The sequence below is a fragment of the Labeo rohita genome, chromosome 1 (assembly GCF_022985175.1).
Source record: "Labeo rohita strain BAU-BD-2019 chromosome 1, IGBB_LRoh.1.0, whole genome shotgun sequence".
Taxonomy (NCBI): domain Eukaryota; kingdom Metazoa; phylum Chordata; class Actinopteri; order Cypriniformes; family Cyprinidae; genus Labeo; species Labeo rohita.
Genome location: NC_066869.1, coordinates 32,270,067 through 32,294,885, shown reverse-complemented (window position 1 = coordinate 32,294,885; position 24,819 = coordinate 32,270,067). Strand labels below are relative to the sequence as shown.

General features: G+C 34.2%; 1 protein-coding gene across 1 annotated transcript; it reads right to left on the bottom strand.

Annotated features, from left to right (window-relative positions):
* Positions 1 to 227: 227 nt before the first annotated feature.
* sh3gl2a (SH3 domain containing GRB2 like 2a, endophilin A1) lies at positions 228 to 24,383 on the bottom strand. Its single transcript, XM_051113178.1, has 9 exons — positions 24,180 to 24,383; positions 12,322 to 12,390; positions 11,587 to 11,659; positions 11,345 to 11,488; positions 7,696 to 7,829; positions 6,613 to 6,771; positions 5,637 to 5,740; positions 2,196 to 2,314; positions 228 to 2,111 (listed from the first exon to the last, which is right to left on the bottom strand). The coding sequence occupies exons 1-9, from the start codon at positions 24,222 to 24,224 to the stop codon at positions 1,915 to 1,917; spliced, it is 1,044 nt and encodes a 347-aa protein (XP_050969135.1). The 5' UTR covers positions 24,225 to 24,383; the 3' UTR covers positions 228 to 1,914.
* Between the last annotated feature and the right edge of the window lie 436 nt (positions 24,384 to 24,819).

Genomic DNA, 24,819 nt, shown 5'->3' with positions numbered 1-24,819 from the left:
AGAATATATTATATATATAATATATATAATTATACATATATAAATTCTAAATCTCAAAAATATTTGAGAATGTTTAAAGCTCCCATTAGTAATTAGACATTAATGAAATTTGATTTCGCTAATTTAGATTTTTTACAAATTCTGAGGTAAACAAGGAAAAATAGTCTGTGTTGTGGCAGCATCACCTACTGGTTGTCAAACAAAACACACACACACACTCCACAATCCACCATTAAACTGTTGTTTTTATTGTAGTTGCACTATTTTTTCGTTCTCATTACAAGCCTATTAATTCAGATGAGTCACTGAAAATTCATGCTGGAGTTGATATGTAGTGCTTTGCGACTAAACACTCCCCCAGCACTTTAATAAATATTCAGTGTCCATTTTATATCTAGTGGTAAATGCTGTAACACTGATCCAAAAATAACACATGGTACTATAGTTACATGACTATACACAAATAGGAAATAAAACACAAAAATGACTGTACAGACCTCACTGAGGATAAACAACAATTGAAAAATATTGGAATGTCCTGCCAATACAATATATGCTCATTTCATTTTTTTTTTTTTAATATAAAGGGGATCTTAGATTTGACAATAATAAACAATACATTAACTAAACACACATAATCTTTTAAGAACACATAATCTTATTCTGTCTGTGGAAATTTTAGACCAAATTATACATTTACAGTCAGAAATTCATTCTTGCCTTAAATCAGACATCAGGTGATGCGCGTAATTTTTGTGATGTTAAAATACTTTCTCTTACTCCAGTTTAGCATGATGAAGTGCAAAAACAATGTGATCATATCCTCAAAGAGTTATAACACTCTTGCTCTGTGGCACTTTCAAATTCAGACCGGAACTGTCTTTTTTTTTTTTTTTTTTTTTTTTTTGGAATGGCGAAATGTTTGAATAACCTGTTTATGAAGTAATTTCTTTACAATTCTGTTTGTTGCGATTACTAGCGTAACAATTACACACTTCACCATTACAAAATGAAAAGAAAAATATATGAAACATTTTTGATATGCACAGTTTCATGGGTTCAGATAACACACTCACGCATATTTATAGAAACACACACGCACACACACTACTTTATGAGAATCCCAAAAGAATTTTGGGTTGCCTTTTAGTGATCAGTTTACCATCTATGAAATGTGATATGGAAGCTTGAAAATGCCCCCAGGATTCATGGACCATATATAATGTTAGAATGTTACCGTATAGAATGACACACTGTAACAACAAATAAATGATTCACTTAACTTTCCTCGTCTCATTTTTTTCTTTGCTGCTAAATATTAATCTATTTAAATAGTCAAATCTAACACCACTTAAAGGCTATTTTTTTAGGACATTAAACATTGGGATATTTCACACTATGAACAGGAAAGATGTGAAAGCATATTTGTTTTGCAATTATTGCATTTTCAAAGAAATAAAACCCTCAAATGTTTAATACTTCACATCACCTTGATGACCATTATCCTTCAAATAATTTTTCATAAATACATTCTGCTAAGAACTTAATACCAGAATAAGTTATCTTACTTTATTGCAGTTTTTTTTTTAAAGAGTTTGGATAAAGAGACCAATTCATGGCTTGTTGTTGGAAATGGAAACAGGCAAAAATGAAAAACATACAGTAGGAATAGCAGCAGGCAATGCAGAGGTCAGATCAACCTCAAGAAAATAAATAAAATAAATTAATACAACAAAGTGGTGGCATTCCAAGTCAGGAATAATATTTACGAAAGGGCACTCAAATGTTTTCATTGCTTGTTTCCTATGCGCAAATACCACAGAGCTGTTTGTGCTGTTTGTTTTGGTTATTTTCTCTTCTTGCAGAAGAAGTCGTTTGACTGGTCAGGTCATGATTAGGGTACATGCATAAGACTTAGTGGGGTAAAGCTACCAGAATATCTACATAGTTGACAGGGAAGAAACCAGATTGCCCATTGATCATTCCTTCATACCAGTTGTCGTCAATCTTGCTGGTTAAGGTGATGATGTCCCCTTCCTTGAAGCCTAGCTCACCCTCATTTTCAGGGTCGAAATCATAAAGTGCCCGACAGCAAGGCTGGTCCATTGGAGCTGAAACAGGACAAAAAGGGATTCTTTAAAAGACAGAAAATGAAATCCTCCATTTTATAGCATTAATTATATTTATTGCCTTACCTGGTGACCTGGAAGGGCCACTGTGCCCAATATTCCCATTGTGGTTCTCGCTGAAATCCATGGAAGTGCGAGGTTTGGGGACATACTCTCTTCTTGGCTTATTAGAAGCCTCTCTTATTCTGTCAGAAAAAAAGAAAAAGGAAACATTACAAAAACAAGGTCTGATATTTTTTTTTATAATCAAAAATATGATCAAATAAATGTTACATTTTGAGATTCATTTTATCACAAAATAACATTTAAAAATTAATCATTCATTCCATCAAAACACATTAAAAAATAAGTCATTTTTACTTGAGAAATGTTCCACCTTCTAAGCAAGCCTAAATGCAAAGCATGTTTTTGCATATTTTTGTAGTCAGACCATCATCACTTGCCACGACAGGCAACTAACGTGTTTTACCAAACCACACTTATTAAGAACAGTTGGGGTCATTCACGCAGGATGTTTTCGTGTTCAAATACAGATGGAGTGCAACAGAATGGAACTGAATGGGGTCTCTAGATGTGCTGAACTATTTTCAACTTCACAGAGTGTCTGAAAATGTGACATTCTTGATGTGAGATGTGATGCAATACAGCGAGATGCACCGCAACACCCAAGTGCAGGTGGGATACAAAAATGCTTCCTGTGTAAAGGCCCCCCAGGCTACCTCAGGCAGACTGACAAACTCCAAATTGGACTGCTATGAAATAATGCTCTTCACTTACAAAGCCACTTTTTTTTTCTAATGACCACATCCAGTACTTTTGTCTGCCATAAAAATGTGACCTTTTTAAATTATCTTCATTTGCAGGCTTTTCTCACCAAAGTGATTGGCCTGTGTGTGCTTAATTACAAATATTTTATCAAATATGTGACCCTGAACCACAAAACCAGTAATAAGGGTCAATTTTTTGAAACTGAGATTTATACATCATCTGAAAGCTGAATAAATAAGCGCTTTGATGTATGGTTTGTTAAGATAGAACAATATATGGCCGAGATACAGCTATTTGAAAATCTGGAATCTGAGAGTGCAAAACAAACAAACACAGAAATCTAAATACTGAGAAAATTGCCTTTAAAGTTTTCCAAATTAAGTTGTCACCAATGCATATTACTAATCAAAAATTACGTTTTGATATATTTACGGTAGGAAATTTACAAAATATCTTAATAGAACATGATTTTAACTAATATCCTAATGATTTCTGGCATATTGATAAAAAAAAAAATTTACCTGTCATACTTATGACCGGTTTTATGGTCCAGGGTCACATATCGTAATTCATTTGATTAAATTTTTCTAATTGATTGCAAAATCCAATGAAACACTTTAAAGTACGGTCAACCAGTCATCATAAGAAAACAGAATTTAACATTATTACTAGAGTGGTGTCTTTTCATCATTTGCACTTTAGTGTGATATGGGACTTAACTGTACCACTGAGTGTGCCACTGTATATAATCATCAGACAAAGTCTGAGAAACACATTAACTGCTTTAGTTAACTGTAAAACAAGCCTTTTGCAAAAACTTTTTTTTGCAAAAAGTTCTCTACATTACACACATTATTGTGCTCTTGTGTTTTGTTTGGAAAACACTGCCATTTAATTTGGCACACCAACTTACCAATTACAACTACTGCTCGTAAGTGCAAACATTTACAGCTAATTTGTGCACTTAGAAATAATTTATTTTCACAGCGTACACATATAATGAATGAGCACACATAATATACAGTATATACTAAACAGAATTTGTACACATACACTACCAGTCAAAATTTTTTTTTTTATGTTTTTTTCTGCTCACCAAGCCTGCATTTATTTAATCCGAAGTACAGCAAAAACAGTAACATTTTGAATAGGGCTATCAAACGATTAATTGCATACAAAATAAAACTCTGAGTTTGCCTAATAAATATGTGTGTATTGTGTGTTATTATTCCGTATATATAAATGCACACAAATTAATGTATATGACTAAGAGAAATATGTTATATACAAAAAAACTTGCTAAATACTAAAAGCCATCTCGGTCAAAAATGAGATAATGATACTAAATGAATGCTCTTGACAAATATTATACGTCCATCAAATACTTTTACTTCAAACTCGCTAAAATACCAGCCTCAGCCCAATCAGAAGTACTGGTACTTAGATAGAAACCTATACATCTGAGCCTGATAAAAATGCATTTTTTAAAGAAAGACGTCAGATGGATTTAGCTGGTTTTGCATCTGAACTCTTCATACACACACACACACACACACACACACACACACACACATATATATATATATATATATATATATATATATATATATATAAATATAAATATAAATTGTATAAAAATGATAAGAAATACATATACTTGTTTATATTTCTTAAATATATACATGAATGGCTGTAATAATTACACACAGTACACACACATATATTAGGCAAACTTTTATTATGTGATTAATCGTGATTAATTATTTGACGACCCTAATTTTGAAATATTTTTACTATAAAAAATAACTGTTTTCTATTTTAATACATTTTAAAATGTAATTTATTTCTGTGCTTTCAAAGCTGAATTTTAACGTTTACTCCAGTCACATGATCCTTCAGAAGTCATTCTATTATTCTGATTTGCTGCTCAAAAAAATTTATTATTCTGTGTAATTTATTTTCAGGTTTCTTCGATGAATAGAAAGTTCCGAAGAAGAGTTTATCTGAAATATGAATCTTTTGTACCATTATAAATGTCTTTATCATCACTTTTGATCTATTTAAAGCATCCTTGCTAAAAACAAACAAACATAAAAAAAAAAATACTCCAAGCTTTTGAATGGTATAGTGTATAATGTTACAAAAGCTTTTTATTTCAGATAAATGCTGATCTTGGATCTATTCATCAAAAAATCCTGAAAAAAAAAAAAAAAAAAAAAAAAAAAGTACTCAACAGTTTTAAATATTGATAATAATCTTAAAAATCTGAATATTAGAATGATTTCGGAAGGATTATGTGACACTAAAGATTGGAGTAATAATGCTGAAAATGTAGCTTTGATCACAGGAATAAATTACATTTTAAAATATATTCAAATAGAAAACAATTAAAATAGTAAAAATGTTTCAATAGTTTTTTGCTGTACTTTGGATCAAAAAAATGCAGGCATGGTGAGCAGAAGTGACTTCTTTAAAAAACATGAATCTTACTGTTCAAAAACTTTTGACTAGTGTGCATGTATATGTGAATGCTTTGTGTGAATGCTTTGACAAAAAGCATCGTGCTGTGCAGTACACTGCATTTTGAACAAGCAAAAGACAAAATTGTAGTGTTTTACATTTGTCACATCCGTGTGTAGTTGGTATACTTTATAACCTTTTAAGATGCCTGTAATTACATAGCTTTTTGTGAGAAGGGAGAAAACATTTATGACTGTTGATTTGTTTGAGAATACAGACCTGTCCTCTAACTTGCTGGACAGCTGCTGAAGGATCTCTGAGGACTGTCTGTGGTAGTTCACCTGAGCTTGGACCAGAGCAGAAAGCTGACTCACTTGTTCAATCTGCAGAAACACAGTTAGAACATCAACTACTACACATGAAAACAAATAATGCCTCGGTGATTGCATATGAAGGTCAAGACTAACAAACAATGGCTACATTTACATGCACCCTTATTAAGCAATAAAGGCAGTACTGTGAAGCACTGCAAGCTCGTGTAAACACTGTGATTATGATTACGATCATATTTAGAGTAATCATGAATCACAGTAAATGTGTTAATATGTTGAGTACTGCAGTTTTAATCTGACTATACGCTCATGCATGGCTTCGAAAACATGCTGGAACAGAAGAAGCCACACTTCTTGGCATCATGCACATCAATGTCCAGAAATGTGCCTGAAGTGTGTCCATTCCGATGTTTCCGACCATCAATAAAACACATGATGTCGATGTTGTGTAAAGCTATAAGCATAAACTCCTGAGCTCCCCAGAAGTGTGGCATCTACAAAATGAGGGAGACTGTGTACCCTAGAACTGGCGAACAGGTCCGTGTACGCAGGAAGGGCTTGAAGGCTGCCTATTTTAAAGCAAAAACATCACACCTCTTAGCAAATAATCTAAATAATGGCAAGCATCATGTAAACGGGACTAAAAATGTTTGCCCATGTCATATAAACATCTTAATTCTTACTTTGATTACTGGCAGTAATCAGACTATTAACCATGTAGACATAGCCATTGTATAAGATAAAATGATCAATAAAAACAAGAGAATCCCGTGACTTATTGTGGGTTAGTGCTTTAGAATAAAAGGAAAGGTGTAGTGGGAAAGACTCATTGGAACTTGGGAGAGATAAAAGTAAACAAACTCTACAGAGGCATGAAATGGACTGTGAACTAGGGCAAGCAAAGGGCAGGTCACAGATCTTACATCACTCTCCAGAAGGTTAAACATGCTTTGTTCGGCAATGTCCTTTGAGTCATCAAACTTCTCCAAGGCCTGTTTGATCTCATCTTCCGTGACTTTTCCTTGCCTTTTCTTCTTATAGTCAAAGTCCAATCGTCGCCCTTCCAACTTCTTCAAGTGATGCTGTCATAATAGAAAAAGATGCAATGTTCAGTTACTGACCTCTAGTGACACATTCAGTTATACTGTCTGCATCTGACAACTATACTGTCTGACAACTGTCACAATAAAGTATGATCAAGTACCCTAAAGCCATGTCAAATATTGCTTAATATTCTCACGATAATGTAATAATCACAAGCATATTTAAATCTCACAAGCTTTCTGAAATCTGTAGCCTCAACTTGAAGTTTAACCAAAATCATTAGCTAAATATCAGTGACTGACATGAGTGAATCATTGGCATTTAAAAGGTCATACATTTATATTCACTTAAAATACAGTTAATATAGTTAATAAAATCCAAACACAGTTATGATTCAATTTTTATGACCAGTTCTGTCTCCTTTCTCTGACCTTAGAATTAAATGAGCCATTTTTGCTGATGTGTGTGAAATGAGATTTAGCACTTTTACTCTTGAGCTGCTTCCAGTATATATTTTTTTAACAGCACCATCCGTCATCCAACAGCCTCTTTGTGTCAAGTTCATGAAACAATCCATACTTAAATGTGCCACTGAAACTGTTGAGGTTAAAGTGAAATGATCAGTGACACTGTAACTGCCTTCCAGGAGTGGTAATTGCGGCGTCTTGACTAAACTGCCACAATTAATGATATGCTATGAGAATGACTTAATTTGAATGCGGTTCAGTGCTACTTCAGAGCTTTTAAGTGTCAGGTTAGACTTGTTTGTGGGAGGTAAGTGAATAAGGGAGATTTTTTTTTTTACACCGAAATACCACATGCACATAACTGTGAATTTTTCATTAAGAGGTCATAAGACAAAAGGGTAAACATTTTGTCTTACAGGATGACTGGTCTTAAGTACACTGGATTTTGTGGGGGGAGATGCAATAATTTCAATGCAATAATTTCTTATATCTCACCTGGATTTCTTTTAAGTCTTTATCATGCATATTCTGCAAGGGATCAATAAAGTTTTGCTTGACCTCCATGTCTAAAGCATCTTTAACTTCACCTAGCTCTCGCATGGCTTCTCCAACATCGATCAGAGCCAAACCTGTAAAACAAAAGAGTACAATATATCTCTCTGTATTATAGCTGTATCATTTAAAGGAGAAGTTTACTTCCAGAATAAAAATGTACAGATAATTTACTCACCCCCTTGTCATCAAAGATGTTCATTTCTTTCTTTCATCAGTCATGAAGAAAGTATGTTTTTTGTGGAAAACATTTCAGGATTTCACTCCATATAGTGGACTTCTAAGGTGCTCGTGAGTTTGAACTGCCGAAATGCAGTTTCAAAGGACTCTAAACGATCCCAGCCGAGGGAAGAAGGGTCTTATCTAGTGAAACGATCAGTCATTTTCTAAAAAAATAATACAATTTATATACTTTTTAACCTCAAATCCCTGTCTTGCCTAGCTCTGTGATGTGCATGCATACTCTGCGTAATCTGGGTCAATACAGATCTCATTTTCTCTTCCAACATCACCGTTTTACCTTTTTTTGTAAAGGGTGTTTGATCTTTGAACGTTCACTTTGTAAGCACTGGGTCGGTACTTCTGCAGTGATGTAGGATGATTTTGAAATTGGAGGAGAAAATGAGATGGCAGTTTTTCGACCTACCCTAACTGTCTTGAACTGGAATACACAGAGTTCATGCAGAGCTAGACAAAACAATCATTTGAGGTTACAAAAGTATTAAAACTGTCAATTTGTTTAGAAAATGACAGATCATTTCGCTAGATAAGACACTTCTTTCTCGGCTGGGATCATTTAGAGCCCTTCGAAGGTGCATTTAAACTGCATTTTCAAAGTTCAAACTTGAGGGCACCATTGAAGTCTACTATATGGAGTGAAATCTGAAATGTTTTCTTCAGAAAACAATGTCTTATCAGCTGAAGAAAGAAAGACATGAACATCTTGGATGACAAGGGAGTGAGTAAATTATCTGTAAATGTTTGTTCTTGATGTGAACTTCTCCTTTAAGGGCAAATCAGTGAAAATTCAGTGTTCTGAATGAAGTAGTTTTTAGTTTATTCATATACTAACACAAAACTAATTAAATAAAAATGATCTGGTTACGATAATGATAGATTACTTGATTTTAAATTTTTCAGCAACCAATAGTCACAGCTATTTTTTAAACTAGCCTCATATTTTTATTCATCTCTTTTTTCAAAACACTTCCTGAACATACAATCAAATGGTATTTAAACGACAAATTTATTTTTATACAACTTACAGTATAAATGCTTACAGTATGTTAATATTTGACTGCTATTATCATAATTCTTTTCTGCTAATTGCCACACCATTTGCCAACAATTTGTCACTATGCATCAATCAGTGATTACATCATTTGCGTATCCTAAAGCTTTGCGTGATGATTATTAAAAAACTCAATATGAGTTTATGAATTGCAAAACCGTTTGTAATTTAATCTGATCACTCTACCAATTAAATGTAATTTAATTGCATGCAAGCAAGCAACATGCACAAAGACTAAACTGCTAGCATAAGTGCTTGGAATGTAGGCAGATTACTTTATTATAATAGGAGATTGGGAGCATGAATCTAGTTTTGTTGCTTTGTTTAAGCTGCTCTCTCCATTCATGCTATAACTGATGCCGTCTTTCTTGCATCATAGACAGCTTCATTTATTATAAATGAGAGCATTCGGATTCATCGTGCTGCATTGTCCATGTGGTGCAGCCACAAAAACAGCAACTACATTGTCAAAACAGTCTGGATTGTGGTTGCGGGTCTTTGATAACCTTGTCATGGGCCAGATTTTTGCCTGCTGGCAGGATGTTAAGCATCCCTGCCATACAGTACAGTCATTTTAGACAACCACATTAAATGCCTTAAAGGGTGCACTTGCAAAATAAAAATGTTTGTGCTGATGCTAGTGAATCTCATCAGATTTTGTGGGCTGCATTTAAACAACATGAACTTGGAATAGCATACGCGTGACAACTACTTCTACCATGTGATTAGGGGCATACTTCAGGGCAAAAAAAGCAGTAACTGCACTAAGACCTGCATCAAAATAATCTGTTGGTCTGACTGAAAACAAAATATGGAGTGGTTTGGCTCTAGTGAGACAGCAATTTGACCAACTTGTGAAGCTCTATCATAATTTATAATAGGAAACGTGTTATGTAAAAAGCAGCAGTGTACGATTCTGTGGGTGAGTGAGCACATTAATTATCACAGTTGAAACCTAAGAGCGCCTCTTTATCTTAATGTTGCCTAATTGCTCTACTTCCCTTGATTCCCACTCTAACTAATCAATTACAGCGGGAATGACAGCTACATTTATAAAAGTGTATGTGTAACGACAGCTACAGAAAAAGCCACAAAAAGTCCACAGAGATAACTTGCCAATCCATCTTGATGGATGATAACAGACCAATTAGAGGTTTTACTCACATGTGACTTGTATAAACGCTTTTTTTTTTTTACACTTTTGGAAATGTTGTGTGAAAACAAACTGAACCAAGAAGAATACTTTTAATAATTTAATATGTTTCAGAACAAAGCAAACAATCTGCAGGTCTGAAAACAGCCTTATTGAATGACCTGGTTGTGGATTTTGTTGAACTGTGTTGGGATTGCTTAAAGGGGTCATGAACTGTCTTTGTTTTTAATGTTATCAAGATTTTTTACATCGGAAAACATCCTAATTTAGAAGTAATAGGCTATTTTCTGTCCTGTTTTGACCCCTCATCGAAACACTCTGTTTGAATAGGCACGGCAGCTTGTAGACTTGAATATGATTGGCTAACAATAATGTTTGACAGCCTACATCCTTCCCAGATGGACACTGCTGTGATTTAGGTTAAAAATGCATAAACAGTCAGTACACATCAAATGATCGGTAGTAACAGATAGCAATAGTGACCATGTAATAAACACAGCTACTCACACTCCAATCCAATATAGTCAGCACAGCATTGTCTTTTAGTTTCAGTCTTTCTAAACATCCTGCGTCGAACTGTGCCTTGTTTGTAAACAAATCCACAGTAAAATTAAGTGAACAAAGGACCAAGTTCTTGTTGACGCGGTCTGGAACTTCACTGAAAATAAAGTTCATCCACTCTTTTCTAATGTTGCGATCAGAAGGAACGCAATGCAAAGACTGTGTTCCACAACTTGCCACCGTACAGGGTCTTCTTGTCTTCTGAGCCGTCTTTATCATTTGGTTTCTGCTTAGACCATCGTACAATGACCTCTAATATGTCAAAAGATCAAGGGAATTTTGATTTCTCAGTTCATGGCCCCTTTTAACATTTAAATATTAACACAATATTTTCCTGATGATCAATGAATTCAGGTAGTTGATGGATTTTTGCATGCCAACATAAAGATGAGGCATAGTTTATCGTTTAATCAAGTATTCAAACTATTATGTCAAAAGAGCTTGTTGATAACTTGCAGATAAAACTCATTCTTTTGGAATAAGCCAGTGTACATGTGTGTATGTTTATACTGCGCTATGTGTGGGAGAGCTGCCCACAAGGCTAACAGCTCTCACATTGTGTATGTTTATAACAAAGCAAGCATTACCAAAGCAGGATTCCTCCCCGAGTTCCCTGCCAAACTTTTGCATGGACTCTCCCAGGATGACTTCAGTCTGTGTGTAGCCAGGACCTTTATCTCCACCACGAATTTTAGACATGGAGCTCATCATACTCATTTTGGCACGAGTTGCTATAAAAACAAAACAAAACCAAGATGTACATTAATGAGATTTTCATTTTTTAAACTAGAGATATACTATTAAAAACTAAACTATTCTTCACATTTACCTGGATTGGGCTGCAGGTATTCCGTTGTCTTGGTCATAATGTCCAACACCGCCCTTGTGGTGACATCAACTTTCTATGTTATAGTAAAGATGAGAAGGTACAAGAATAACAAAGAATGAATGTATTTGATGACATCATGTCAGGAGCAAAGCTATCTTCATGACAAAAACAGAATAAATAAAAGTCATACAATTAACAAGAAGCTATTCAAATATTTAAGATTAATACTAGACAAATTTAACACATTCAGATAATAAGAATGAATTTTAAGAAAGAATTAAACACATACACATCTGGCAAAACCAGTGTCTGACATTACACATCCAACTTCACGAAAGGGGCCTATGTCAAGTTATTTTTCCTCCAATCTCCATACCTTCTAATCATAATTATATGCTCTAGAAAGGAAAATACACAACTGCACTAACTATATTTATATATATCTTTATGCATCTTTTCATGCCTACAGACCCCAGTAGTTGATCAGTCCTCCATTTTGTCATTCATCTATCCATCCTGCTGTTTTAACTATCTTCATAAGAGACACTCTAACATACACACTCATAATCACACTCAATTTATTCTCACTTAATTAGGTTGCGCTAAAGTAGAATTTTATGTCTACAGATGACCTAATTAAACCTTCCAAAATTAGAAACTTCTAATAAACAACCAAATGCTCATTGCTATGCTTCCTGAATGAGAATCACATCTCTCTTGCTGCAGGAAACTTACCTTTTCCATTTCCATGAAGTCTTCATCTAGTTTGGTTCCCTCTGCCCCTCCGACCTTCTCACTAACTTTCTGCAAAATAAGACAAGATAGTTTTAGGTTTTTTAATTAATTCTGAATTTTTTGTCCTGAATATTTTGCCCAATAGATTTTGCCCAAACACATCTTAAACTTGTACACTGATGCAATACAGTGCATTAAAAGGAATAAAAAAAAATAAAAAATAATAAATCTGAAACGGAGTCCTGAAGTCTTTCAGTCATAAAGAATATATTATTATTGTGGATTCAGTAGAACTTAGAAGAAACAGCTTTCATTATTTGGAATCTGGTGTCATATGTCAGTTGTCTAACTAGTAGGGAAACCCTGGCATAAACACACCACAATTCAGACACCTTGGCACACAAATCACAATTCCAAAACATTGTAATTGCTTAACATGTAAGTAAACACACAGTTGAAACCATTAGTTTGGAGTGACTGAATGCTCACTAAACTAAACTAAACTAAACTAAACTAAACTAAACTAAACTAAACTAAACTAAACTAAAGTAAACTAAAGTAAACTAAAGTGTAGCATTCTTGCTCAAACAAAAGAGAATACTAGCAACATCTATGTCATGGGTTCCCCTGGAATTCATAAAAATAATAAAATACCTTGAGTGCAATGCACGTGACTTGGTAATATGTTTTGTAACAAGACTTGGTTAACCAAATAGTAACTGAATTTGAAACTCAAACATTTCAAAAGACAGACATGAGCCAGAGTCTAAGTCTCAAATCCTTTTTGGTAATAGGACAATTCATTTTATGTGTATACATATGCAATCATTTTAAGTAATGCTGAAAACAAGCATATGAAGATTTAATAAAAACAACTGATTCTTTTTTATATTTAATACATGCCTATTTTTCTAAACTTGCAATAAAGGGACTGATCTTTATATTTAAGTTTTTAATTTCTGGGGCACAGGACAACATTTCTACTTGTGAACTAGTCTCTAATTTGGAGTCAGTAGTCAATATTCAAGTCAAGTGGTCAAATCCAAAGTTAAAAAACATTAGACTAAAAAGTTAGTCTCAGATTCTAGTCTTCATCACTGCAAAAAACATTATATTGTAAGGTAAATTGAGTTCCAACGGCACAAAATAATACTTAGAAGGCATGTAGGCCTACTGGTTCTCAGCAATATGACCTACCATAAATACAGTGTGAAACAATATTACATGCATGGGACACTACATGTGATTAACAGAGTAACATACTAAAAACAGCACCTCAGCAGAAAGCTAATTCTACATATTAGTAATCCAATAATCCAATTTAATGCTAAAAATAAACAATATTTAATTATATCGGTATCATTTAATTAGATAAATTATTTATTAGCTCTGACAAGCTCTGCTGTATTTTGCTATTGGAAAGGAAACCAGTATCAATGCAGTACTTTAGTCCAAAGCATTACACATTCAAGCATTTTCTTGTAGCGAAGTCTTGTACTTCTATAAATACGCCAAGTTAAATGAAAGACTTGGCGTGTCTGCCAAAGGTTTGTCTGTGACAGAGACTTTACTTAAAGTTACAAACTTAATCAGAACACCTTGCTCAACATCGAGCTGTCACGAAAAGTGAATGTGAATGTTAAGAAAATTTGAGAGCAAATATACCAATACAACCCATGGAACTGGAAGAACATGGCTGCCATAGATTATAGTAAGAATAACTCAAAAGTAGCCAATTTAATACAGAGGTTACAATAAGGAATATCTTCAATACCAGCGAGATACTTTATGTCTTATTGAAATAAAAATACTTAAATGTATAGTATTTCAAAGAATCATGGGAATGAGAGGATTCGGATCATGTAAACTCTATATAATGAGAGAAATGAGAGTGAAAAAAAATGCTTAAAAAGGAATTAACAGTTACATTAACTGACCTACAGTGGTATGTATAGTAATAGCTGACAAACTTAATTACAAGTGAAATACATTAAATCTTTCCAATTATTGTACTATTAAAAAAAACAAACAAACAAAAAAAAAAACCTTGAAGGCAATTTCCTACAATTCAAAGAAATTAATAGTTTAACTACATTCAGTTAACAGATTATGAATTACAAACAAATTAAATCAGATTGATTCAGCAATGAACTTCACTATAATATGAAAGATGATCTTTCGTTTGGGTGGACTTGTCAATGGATTTCCTGTTGAGATCTGGCAGTTGATAAATGAATGAACGAATACATTTTCAATGGAAAGCATAGCGAGGGTGTTTAATCTCTGTTGACCCAAGGCATTTCATTAAAAAGAAAACAACATAAATCAAGATACAAATGGATGACAGCACCATACCAGTCTCATATTTAAAACGATTAGTGGCCTACATTTCCTAATTCATCATTAATCCCAGTCTGGTACTGTTAAGGGAATGAAAATGAAAACTGATAAAAGGTACTAAAACACAGCCTCTGTTTTTATTCAAATGTTTATTTGATAAAAGCTGATTATAAATAAAAACTGATTATAGATTAAGTGTTTTCTTATTTGTTTTGTTAATCTTCATTTTTGAATGGCCTTCTCTTCCTTTGGGTTCTATGAACCAAATTTTGCTCAGAGAGTAATTAGATTCATGCCACAAAACTGTATCCTACACTAGCATAATGTAAGATTTAAATCATACAAGGACCATAGAGGACTAATCATACAATATATTATCTGATTCAAACTAAAAAAAAAAAAAAAAAAAAAAAAAAAACTTTTTTCTAGAAAGTTCTAAAGTGTGGCCATTATAAAATGTGTAAAGTAGTATATACTTTACTACTTAGAGTGAGGGTATTACATTGTGAAAACATGAATTATGATGTTTAGATCTGTAAAAAGTGACAGGGAAGTGATTTAGAGTCAAAGGCTCAAGGGAAAGAGCAAAAACAAGGCAATAACAAGCACTCCATCTAGCATCAAGCTATCATATGATTAAACAATAAAAGCCTTACAGAAGTAATGCCTAAACGACATTACAGAAGTAGTGGAGTTAGCACATCAATGTTGGGACCTCATTGATAAAGCCCATATAAATGCCCATATGTTTAAATGCCGAAGTCTTGTGCTTCACAATGCCTTTAATGGCCTCATTTTTCTTCTGTCTCAGAGATAGCACTTTTGTGGATTATTTCCCATCAAAATAGCATTTTTTAATACAATAAATGAGAGACGAAGTGACAGTGAGAAAGATAAAACAAACAAACAAAAAAGTCTGCACGTTTTTTGTGGAGTATTATATTTAATGCATCAGGCTTTTAACAAGGTTATAGTATAATATAAGAGAACACAGAGGACATATACACATATACATTGAGCAATAATATGCAATTTAGTGCAGCTGCTGAAGTTTATATGGCCATAAGTCAGATGAAATTCTGACAGCTTGTAATGTAAATCAATTAGATTGTTACAATATTATCACAGAATACTTACAAAAAAAAAAATATATAAATATCAGTTGTCACTCTATATCTCCCTATAATAAATCCCTTATAAGATATGTGCAGTAGGGTATCATCTCTCAACTTTTTTTCACAGAGGAATGTAGATCAGTTTGCAGTGGATCTTCTAGTCAAGAGCCAGAGGGACTGTGCAGCTCTGGCCAATCATTATAGAAGGCAGAAACACCAAAAAGAAGACATACGATCATAAACCCTTGAGATACACTGACAGTCACTTAAATTCATTTCAAAGAAAGAAAGGCTTTTACTCCACGTATTATTTTTATTTTATTTTATTTTTATTTTATTTCTTCCACGTATAACTTTAACAAAGCTGTGGGTAATATTAGCTGAATAGGAAAGAGTGACCTACCAGACTATCAAATGTGTATGGTCATAACTGTCTCAAAATACAATCTTAAAATAATACATTTTGATGGTAGAGCTATGCTACTAATTATCTTAAAGGGTTAGTTCACCCAAAAATGAATATTCTGTCATCAATTACTCACCCTCATGTTGTTCCAAACCTGTAAGACCTTTGTTCGTCTTTGGAACACAAATTATATTTATATTATATTAAATTATAGATATTTTTGATTAAATCCAAGAGCTCTCTGACCCTCCATAGACAGCAAGGGTACTACCATGTTCAAGGCCCAGAAAGGTATTAAGAACATCGACAAAATGCATTCACATGCTTTCCTTGCATGTAAACAACGCATGCTGCTGACGTAGAATATGTGTGCGGCGTGCTTTGTTTACATGCGAGGAAAACATGCGCATGCATGTTACCATGCATAATACTTTCCAAAATGGCACTAGGCTGACGCAGAGGAGAAGAATTGTTCAATAAAGTCGTTATTTTTGTTTTCTTTGCACACAAAAAGTATTCTCGTAGCTTCATAAATTACCATTGAATCACTGATGTCACATGGGCAATTTTAACAATGTCCCTACTACCTTTCAGGGGCCTTAAACATGGTTGCTGTCTATGCGTTGCTGTATATGGAGCGTCAGAGAGCTCTTGGATTTCAAAGATACCTTAATTCGTGTTCCGAAGATGAACAAAGGTCTTACGGGTTTGGAACAACATGAGGGTGAGTAATTAAAGACATCATTTTCATTTTTGGGTGTACTAACCCTTTATAGTGGTGCTTTAACATTGTAGGGGAAGATGGGGGAAGATGCCCCTCTTAAAAACAATGTGCATTTACTTTTAAATTGTAACAAATATATTTCAGCATGTGCACGATGATGTCAATGTGTTATTCCAGGAAATAATAAGAAACATTTGCTAGTTTGGTAAGACTCCCAATGTATTTTTTTTTAAATGCCATGGATGTAAAAAAACTAAATCAACTATGCTATGTTTTAAAAATATAGATGAATAATTTAATAACTGCTGACAGATAAAAAATATTGTTTACATATCTTTAAAATATGGCAAATATATGTCAAATAAGCTTTAGATAGGCTTTAATGAAAAGTGAAGATGTCAGAAATGTGTATGTAATTCATGGAATTATTTGATAATAACCCTATGAATTATACGTAAAAAAAAAAAAAATAATAATAAACAAATAAATAAAACTACTATTTAAATGGAATGCAAGTAAAAATGTACTGGATGTTAGCTTGCTTACTGTGGCTGAAGGCATTACCTATGCAAGTCCACGTCATTCCAACAAGCCACTATGCTTCTTATCATAGGTCAAGAGCCGATTGCAAATACTTATTGGAACTATGGTTCTAGGAAACAGCAAATCGTTGAACTACATTAGTAACTACGGACCCTTTTGTGATTCGTTAGGAAAATTCTTGGAAATGTGGTCCCTTATTATTTAAAATATAGATTTCATAATGATCAAGTTATCAGTGGTACACTCCCAATAACCATTTTATAACCTATTATAATAGAATGGCTTCAATCCAATCATGCAGTAAAGACAGCCTGGAAGGAAGTGACACTGAACAGAGAGAAAGAGAGAGATGTACATATACATGTACACACTCAAAGGATTAAATTAGAACTTGCCAAAGGTATCAGATCAACCTTGTTACCTGAAAGGAAGTGTTGTGCTACTGACTAGGTGGATGACAGTCACATGAAACCCAATGTGACAGCAGCACATGGAAAAGAGAAATCTCCACCCCCACCCTCCAGTCAGGTGGTCTTAAAATATTCCCTCGAGTCCATGCCTCCTGGATTACAACCACCAAAGATTAACAATTTATAAATAGAACAGATAGATGGACAAATGAAGGAGGTTATGGGAGGATGCCCTCCCTTGATTTGTGATTGTCTGCATGGCAGAGAGGGATGCACAACCCTTGGGCTGGACAGACAGTTCCAGGAACCCTGCATCTCTCTCCTATTATTATGTGTGTGTGTAATTAAGGGCAGCTGAGAAAGCTCATGCATAAAGATGGCTAGAGGAGACATGTGACATGAGAACTGAGGGGGAATGGATTTTATATGCTCTAAATGTTCAATAATAATAATAATAATAATAATAATAATAATTTAATTAATACATTTTTTGTATCTCAAAAGAGACAACATAAAAAGAAAAGGAAGACTTTAAAAACTGTGTAACGTCAAATGTCAAATACTTTAGAAAAAATAACAGTACAATGATGTTAAATAGCTGGAGAAAGAAAAAAAAAAAAACACTGCTTGTCTTTAAGAAAACATGGGTTTTAAATGGGAATTTAAATGTACATATGAAGGAAAATTTCAGAACATTGTACTCAAAAGGGCTAATAGCAGTGGACAGCCTGTAAACAAGTGTCTGAATATATGACTGAATGCTGAGGGAGACAGAGCAGCACTGAATCCAGTATGACACAGCAGTGATGCAGCTCATTTCTGATGTGCATCATATTGTGAGATTCATATACATTCTAGGAGTAGCAAGAAAAGCACAGTATGGCATCAACTCTAATAATCGTAGAATACCAAGGACACGTGCCCGTGTCATTCCAGTGTCATTTTGATGCTGTGGGAAACGTTACTGTGATGGTGATGTAATTTTTAAGCCTCACACAGCTCTTATGTAACAGCAGGATGAGCCCCTGCCCTGGCATGCAGTATCATCAGACTACAACTAAGTCAAGATTGGTAGAATAGAATAGGATAGCATAGAGACACATGATAGGGAAAATTCAAGCAAGGTTAGTAGAAAGTCATAGTTATAACTTTGTATAGCATATTCTATATGTCTAGGAGATTATTTACATGTAATCAGTCAAAATTCTCACCAAACTTTGCATGTACAAGATGTACAGGGATTAAATCTGAGCAAAGCAATTCTACTATCTCTAATGCCTTTAAAACATGCATTTCAGTTTTTTAATCTTACATAGGATATGTGTTTGTTTTTTGCACACATAAAGAACATGATTAAATGCTCTTTAATGGCTGTTGATTTATTTAAAGTATTGACCTGTCTGAGTAAATGCTATCTCTGATGATGAGATTCTGCATGTTTAGGAATAAATAGTATGGGTTATTCCTAAAATTAGTCAGTATTTTGCTTGTCATCGATAGAAAAGGGGAGTTTAAATGAAAAGTCTGTCATCATTTACTCACCATTTACTCAGTCAATGTCTTCTATAATATATATATATTTTTTCACATACTATGGAAGTCAGTGGCGACTGGCAACTGTTTGGTTACCAATATTCTTCCAAATATCTTATTTTGTGTTTACGGTAGAGGGTGAGTAAATGATAAAGATTTTAATTTTTGGGTGAGATATCGTGCCTGAAATCTACACATACCTGAAAGAGAAAACCAGAGGCATAAAAGATTAGTGATGTTTTCATTTGGAAAACTAATGTGTATTTCTTATGTTCTAACTGTTTACTGCATTAGCCCACAAGGCCTTAAACAATCTTTTCCCACAAGACAAAAAAAAAAAAAAAAAAAAAAGATTGTGTGTGTGTGATATATATATATATATAGATAGATAGATAGATAGATAGATAGATATTTGCCACACAGATCAGTTATTGCTAAAAACATACTGCAAGTATATTAGGGTGCTTGAAGTGACATGGCTTTAATGTATCCAGAGTGTTACATATAAATAGAAAATGGTCTAAATATGTACACATAGTGCTATTAAAATGCATTAGCACTGACGGTTCACAAACATCTACTAATTCTAAGCTATTGTCTGGACTCTCTGGAACACATTTTTCTCTCTTTACTCAAAAAAAAAAAAGAAGTAATGATTCAGTTTAAAAAAGAAGTTCTTTTGCTTTAGATTTTGCATTGGACATCAACAGCAATGCAACAGTTCTAAATTTTTGATCATACAAAAATAAACATATTTAAACCTATCTAAATGTTTTGTTATGGTTTTGAATTTTGATGGTTCAATGCACTTGCCTGTCAAAAATACACTACATAAAGCACATGGTGGTCAGCACAAACTAGTTTTTGTTTGTCCTCATTTCAATTTAATCAAATGTGGTTTTCATATTTTATCTTCTTTTAGCTTGTGGTTTTGTTCGTGGTTTTTGTGCATGAGGGTATGGCACACAACCTGTGACCCTATTAGAAATGAAAACCTATGAAGAGCCACAAATTATGGCTGCATCTAGCCCAATGTAATATAAGGATAAATTGGTGATGTTTCCAAGCATTCCAAGTCACAGAGATTAGCAGTTGCGCCTGCAGCAGTGATCTTGATTGACCCAAGAAACATTTTTTTTATTACACAGTTATTAAATATGCTTTTCATTGACTGTAACAGTGATGCTAATCTTTTATGAATTAATGTCTGTATTGATTGACATTCATTCGGAACCCTCTCTCGCTGAATCATCTTAAACGCTTTCTCAGTCAGTACAACAAATAGTATCAATACACAGAACAAACAGTGCGGAATAAAGTGGATATTAACCTACAAACAACTGAAACAAAAGGCTACTTTTTCAGTGGCAACTTCAGCCACTGCTGCATCATCTAAATAAGCAGCCATTCACATGGAAAGTGTTTTTTCTTTCTTTCTTTCTTTTTTTTAAAACCAGTCTGTGTTTTTCAGTTTTTCCCTATGTGAACATGCACTAGATAGGTGTCTTTGATCTTTTCATTGATTTTTGTTTTCATGTTTTAAAATGTTTAAAATGTGTCTAGAGACACCTTTGCTCTGCTTCATGGCTCTCGCTGACTGTTTGGTCCGAAAAGTCTTAAATGGTCTCAAACAGAAGTGTGAAACAGTTACATGAATGCTAGACATACTCAAGAAAACTACAATTACTCTCAGTTGGCTTTTAACACGAACATGTATTTAATTTCTATATTTATTTTTTAGTAAAAAACTTTTTATGATAATATAAAATTACCACATAATAAATCCAATGTAGGCTTTTTTAAAAAATTGACTATTTTTGGTGGTGCAGTAAACTTTTTTCGCATAAATAAAATCTGTCTGGATAAAATCCCAAAAAGTGGACTTACACCATTAGAAAACAAGCAATGGGACTGCCACTATAATATTAGTAGTCTAAAAGACTGGATAAGTGTCAAACTAGCAAATGACCAATTCTCTATAAAATCTTTACCAAGAAAGAAAAAAAAAAAAAAAAAAAAAAAAAAAAAAAAAAAAAAAAAAAGAAAACCACATTTTTTACCCACCCACTTTCACCAACTCTCTGCACTAGACAAGTTTTTTTCCAGTGACCACTAATTTAGTCCTAACTACAAGACCTGTTTAACACCAGAAAGACATTCTATCTGAAAGTACTATTTCAGGAGGTTGTATAATCTGCTTCCTACAATTTCAGACAGCCTTTGTGTCAGGAGCTGCCCAGGGATGCCTAGAAATCCTGTGTAGATAGACACAAGACAGATCAGTTGTTTTAAAAATAGTTTTGAAATCAGGGAAACTGGTAAATGTATTTTGTATCCTTGTCTAAAGACAGGATATACAGTAATCCACAACAATACAATACATCAAAAGAATAAACCATATTTAATACTCATAAGACAGAGAAAAAAAGAGAGAACATATTTCTCAACCTTTGGGTTTTAAATGATCCCAGTTTGCACTCTTTAATAAAGATAAAGTCAACACAAAGACATTGTCAAAGATCATTTTAAAACCACCGACTTGCCAAGTATGCAGTATCACTGACAAAAACTTAAATGGGAAAGTGCACTGCAGTAAGCAATGTCTAGAATTTGTAATAGAGAAAGCAGAATCATCAGCCATCTTTCGGACAGACACTGTGGTGCATAAGCAGTGCCTAACATCAAAGATATCAAGGAAGAGAAAAGCTAAAGAAAAGGGTTACACTTCTAAATACAGTATTGTATATGACTAAAATAACACAAAGAATAACGACTTCATGACAATGTCATCTCACAGATTCCATTTTTAATATATCCCAAAAAAAATGGGAGGAAGATAATCTCTAATCTTTTGCTTCACATCCTTTACACTACATGTGACAAAATGAAAAACATAGAAGACAAATAGCAACTGAACTTTATTTGCAGGTTCATAATGACCCTCAGTTTTTCAGGAGAAATTGATGTGCAACATATTTGCAAAACAGTGCATCTGTATACATGGCCATGAGAAGACAGTTTCCATGAAATCTCACTTCTCTTTTATGTAACAACCACCCGTGACAAGAAAAGGGCAGAAGAGATGTGCTGAAACAAGTGTTAAAAAGCTTGAGCAGTTATGAATCACTGTTTTTGTGTGATTTTGAGATTAGTTTTTTACTAATGAAATATACGAGTAGTATATTACATGAACTGCTTATTGTATCTAAAGGCCCATCTAAGCAGCGTACTGATATTTTGAATATAGTTTTGAATATAGCGTACTGATATTTTGAATGTTTTTTTTTTTTCCCCCACATACAGTACTTGTGGAACAAACATAGGCAAATATTTACTATACAATCAAATTTCCAAATAATGCAGGTAAAACAAGATAAACCTGCCTCTACATTACTGAAAGAAGGTAAATAAGGGTGAAAAATATCACAGAGCAGGCACTATATTTTGTCACGACTGCAAGACTGCAGGATGGTTGTGTATAAAGCACACAGCAAGCTGTGAGATGAAGCAGTGCGTTTGAGGAACCATCTGTTCTACAGAACAGCTCTGAGTCATGCCACCCTCTCCACTGCGCAGCGTGCACTGATGATGTCAGAGCCTGACGATTGGTCAGAATGAGACAGATTATGTTGTCTAATGTCAGGCAGTGAGATGCAAGCCCAGCTCCACAACTCACAGAATTTCATGTTCCCTTCAAAACAGATAATTAAGGCAATGGTTTTCAACCACTTTTTAGTTTCAACCTTGTTCCTGGATTCTTTTTTTTTTTTTTTTTAAATCAAACGCAAATGACTTGGTTGTCAGGAACAGGTTTGAGTTAAGGGATGCTGGGGTCATGCCTTTAGCACGTGAGAGCAGTGGTGCCAACAGATGCTGCCGTTTCAAAACTATCCTTAGAATGACTAAATGTTCCTCCAAAATCTTTTCTGTACAAACCATCAGCATTCAATTTTCATTCCTGCATTAATGCAAGGTGAAGCTTCAGGCAAGGACACTAAGATGGACATAACAGATCTGGGAGTGAGGCTAGTCTTACGGCACCGGAAGATATTTAACCAGCTATTAAATCTGATTTTATGCTGTCATGTCTTAAAAAATAAATTAGTATAATTATAATCATTTATATAACATACAATTATTCACAAAACAAATATTTCTTTAAGACGGGATATATATGATTGGAGGCCCAACAGGCAATGCACTGACTTGAAAAAAATATTTAAAAAAAATATTAAAAGCATATGGTACTATAATATGTAAAAAATAAATAATAAAAATAAATCAAATAGAAATAGAAATGAAAATGCACTACAGCACTGGACCCTAAAGTCTATATGCTTAGATGCTTAGAGCATCACGGATTTGAGCATCACGACTGCTTTAGAGGGCATCGAGGTCAATTTAAGGGTATGAGCTATTATGTAACAACTTTCATCAACGCATCTTAAATATCCATGTTCACGCGTTGTAATTCCATCGCTGCTAATAACATTTAATGAAAACCTCACGAGAAAAAAACAGAGCATACATTCATTCTAACATCTGAATGAAATGATTGTGGATGGCATGAAGAGATGACAGTGACTAGCCTGTTGGTAACAACGCTAGTGCATGTATGTTTATACTCCTATTACGTTGCGTTCAGAACAGCACACGCTGTTCAGCGTGAAGATCCGCATTACGATTCAGGACACAAGCTGCTCGGTCTGCTGTAGCACTGCAGCAAACCCGTTTTCACGGATGTAATGGTCAACAGAACGCTGAAATTCAATGCCATTGCACCTTACCTGAGTGGCTTTGTGGAATTGCTTCTTCAGTCCCGCTACAGACATGATTCCGACTGGACTAGCGCTGTTTCTGTCCTAACGCCTGAATTGATATGCTAAGAGGTAAATATGCTCAGATGTACAGTGGATGTGAGACGTCTAGAGATAAACCCGTGTACGCTGGGAATCACCACACGCGTAGGCTGATTATAGCAGCTGATGATGACGCGTCAGTGACATCATGCGTCAGGTACCGCCTCTCCTCAGATTACATCAAAACCCCTCCTTCAGGGGAATCTTCAAGGTTAGTTCAAACCACCGACAGGTAGAAATTAGAGGCAGTTCTGTTTGAATGGAGGTTAGAGAAGGAGATGCTTTCGTAAACTGAATAAACGCTGCGAATAATCTTCAACATTACATCAACACATCTATTTATGTAGTACATGTTATCTATTACATGGCATCTATTTGGTAAACAGAAGGTAGCATAATTCGACAGTGGAGTTTCAAGCATTTACCTTTAAATGAAAATGAGCTGCTACTGGCACCAGTAATATACAATAAATAAATAAATTAACTGCTCTCCTGTCTCCTCTGAGGCCACCTCTCAGCCAATGACAGAACAGTTAGCATGCTTTTCTTGAACTTTTGCCATGGCATT

Coding starts and splice junctions, on each gene's coding strand:
- sh3gl2a (XM_051113178.1), bottom strand. CDS start 24,224: ATGTCTGTAGCGGGACTGAAGAAGCAATTCCACAAAGCCACTCAG. Junction 7,830..11,344: donor CGGGGAGGAATCCTGCTTTG/GTAATGCTTGCT, acceptor TTTGTTTTACAG/GTTTGGCTCTGATCGATGTT. Junction 5,741..6,612: donor TTAACCTTCTGGAGAGTGAT/GTAAGATCTGTG, acceptor GTGTTTCTGCAG/ATTGAACAAGTGAGTCAGCT.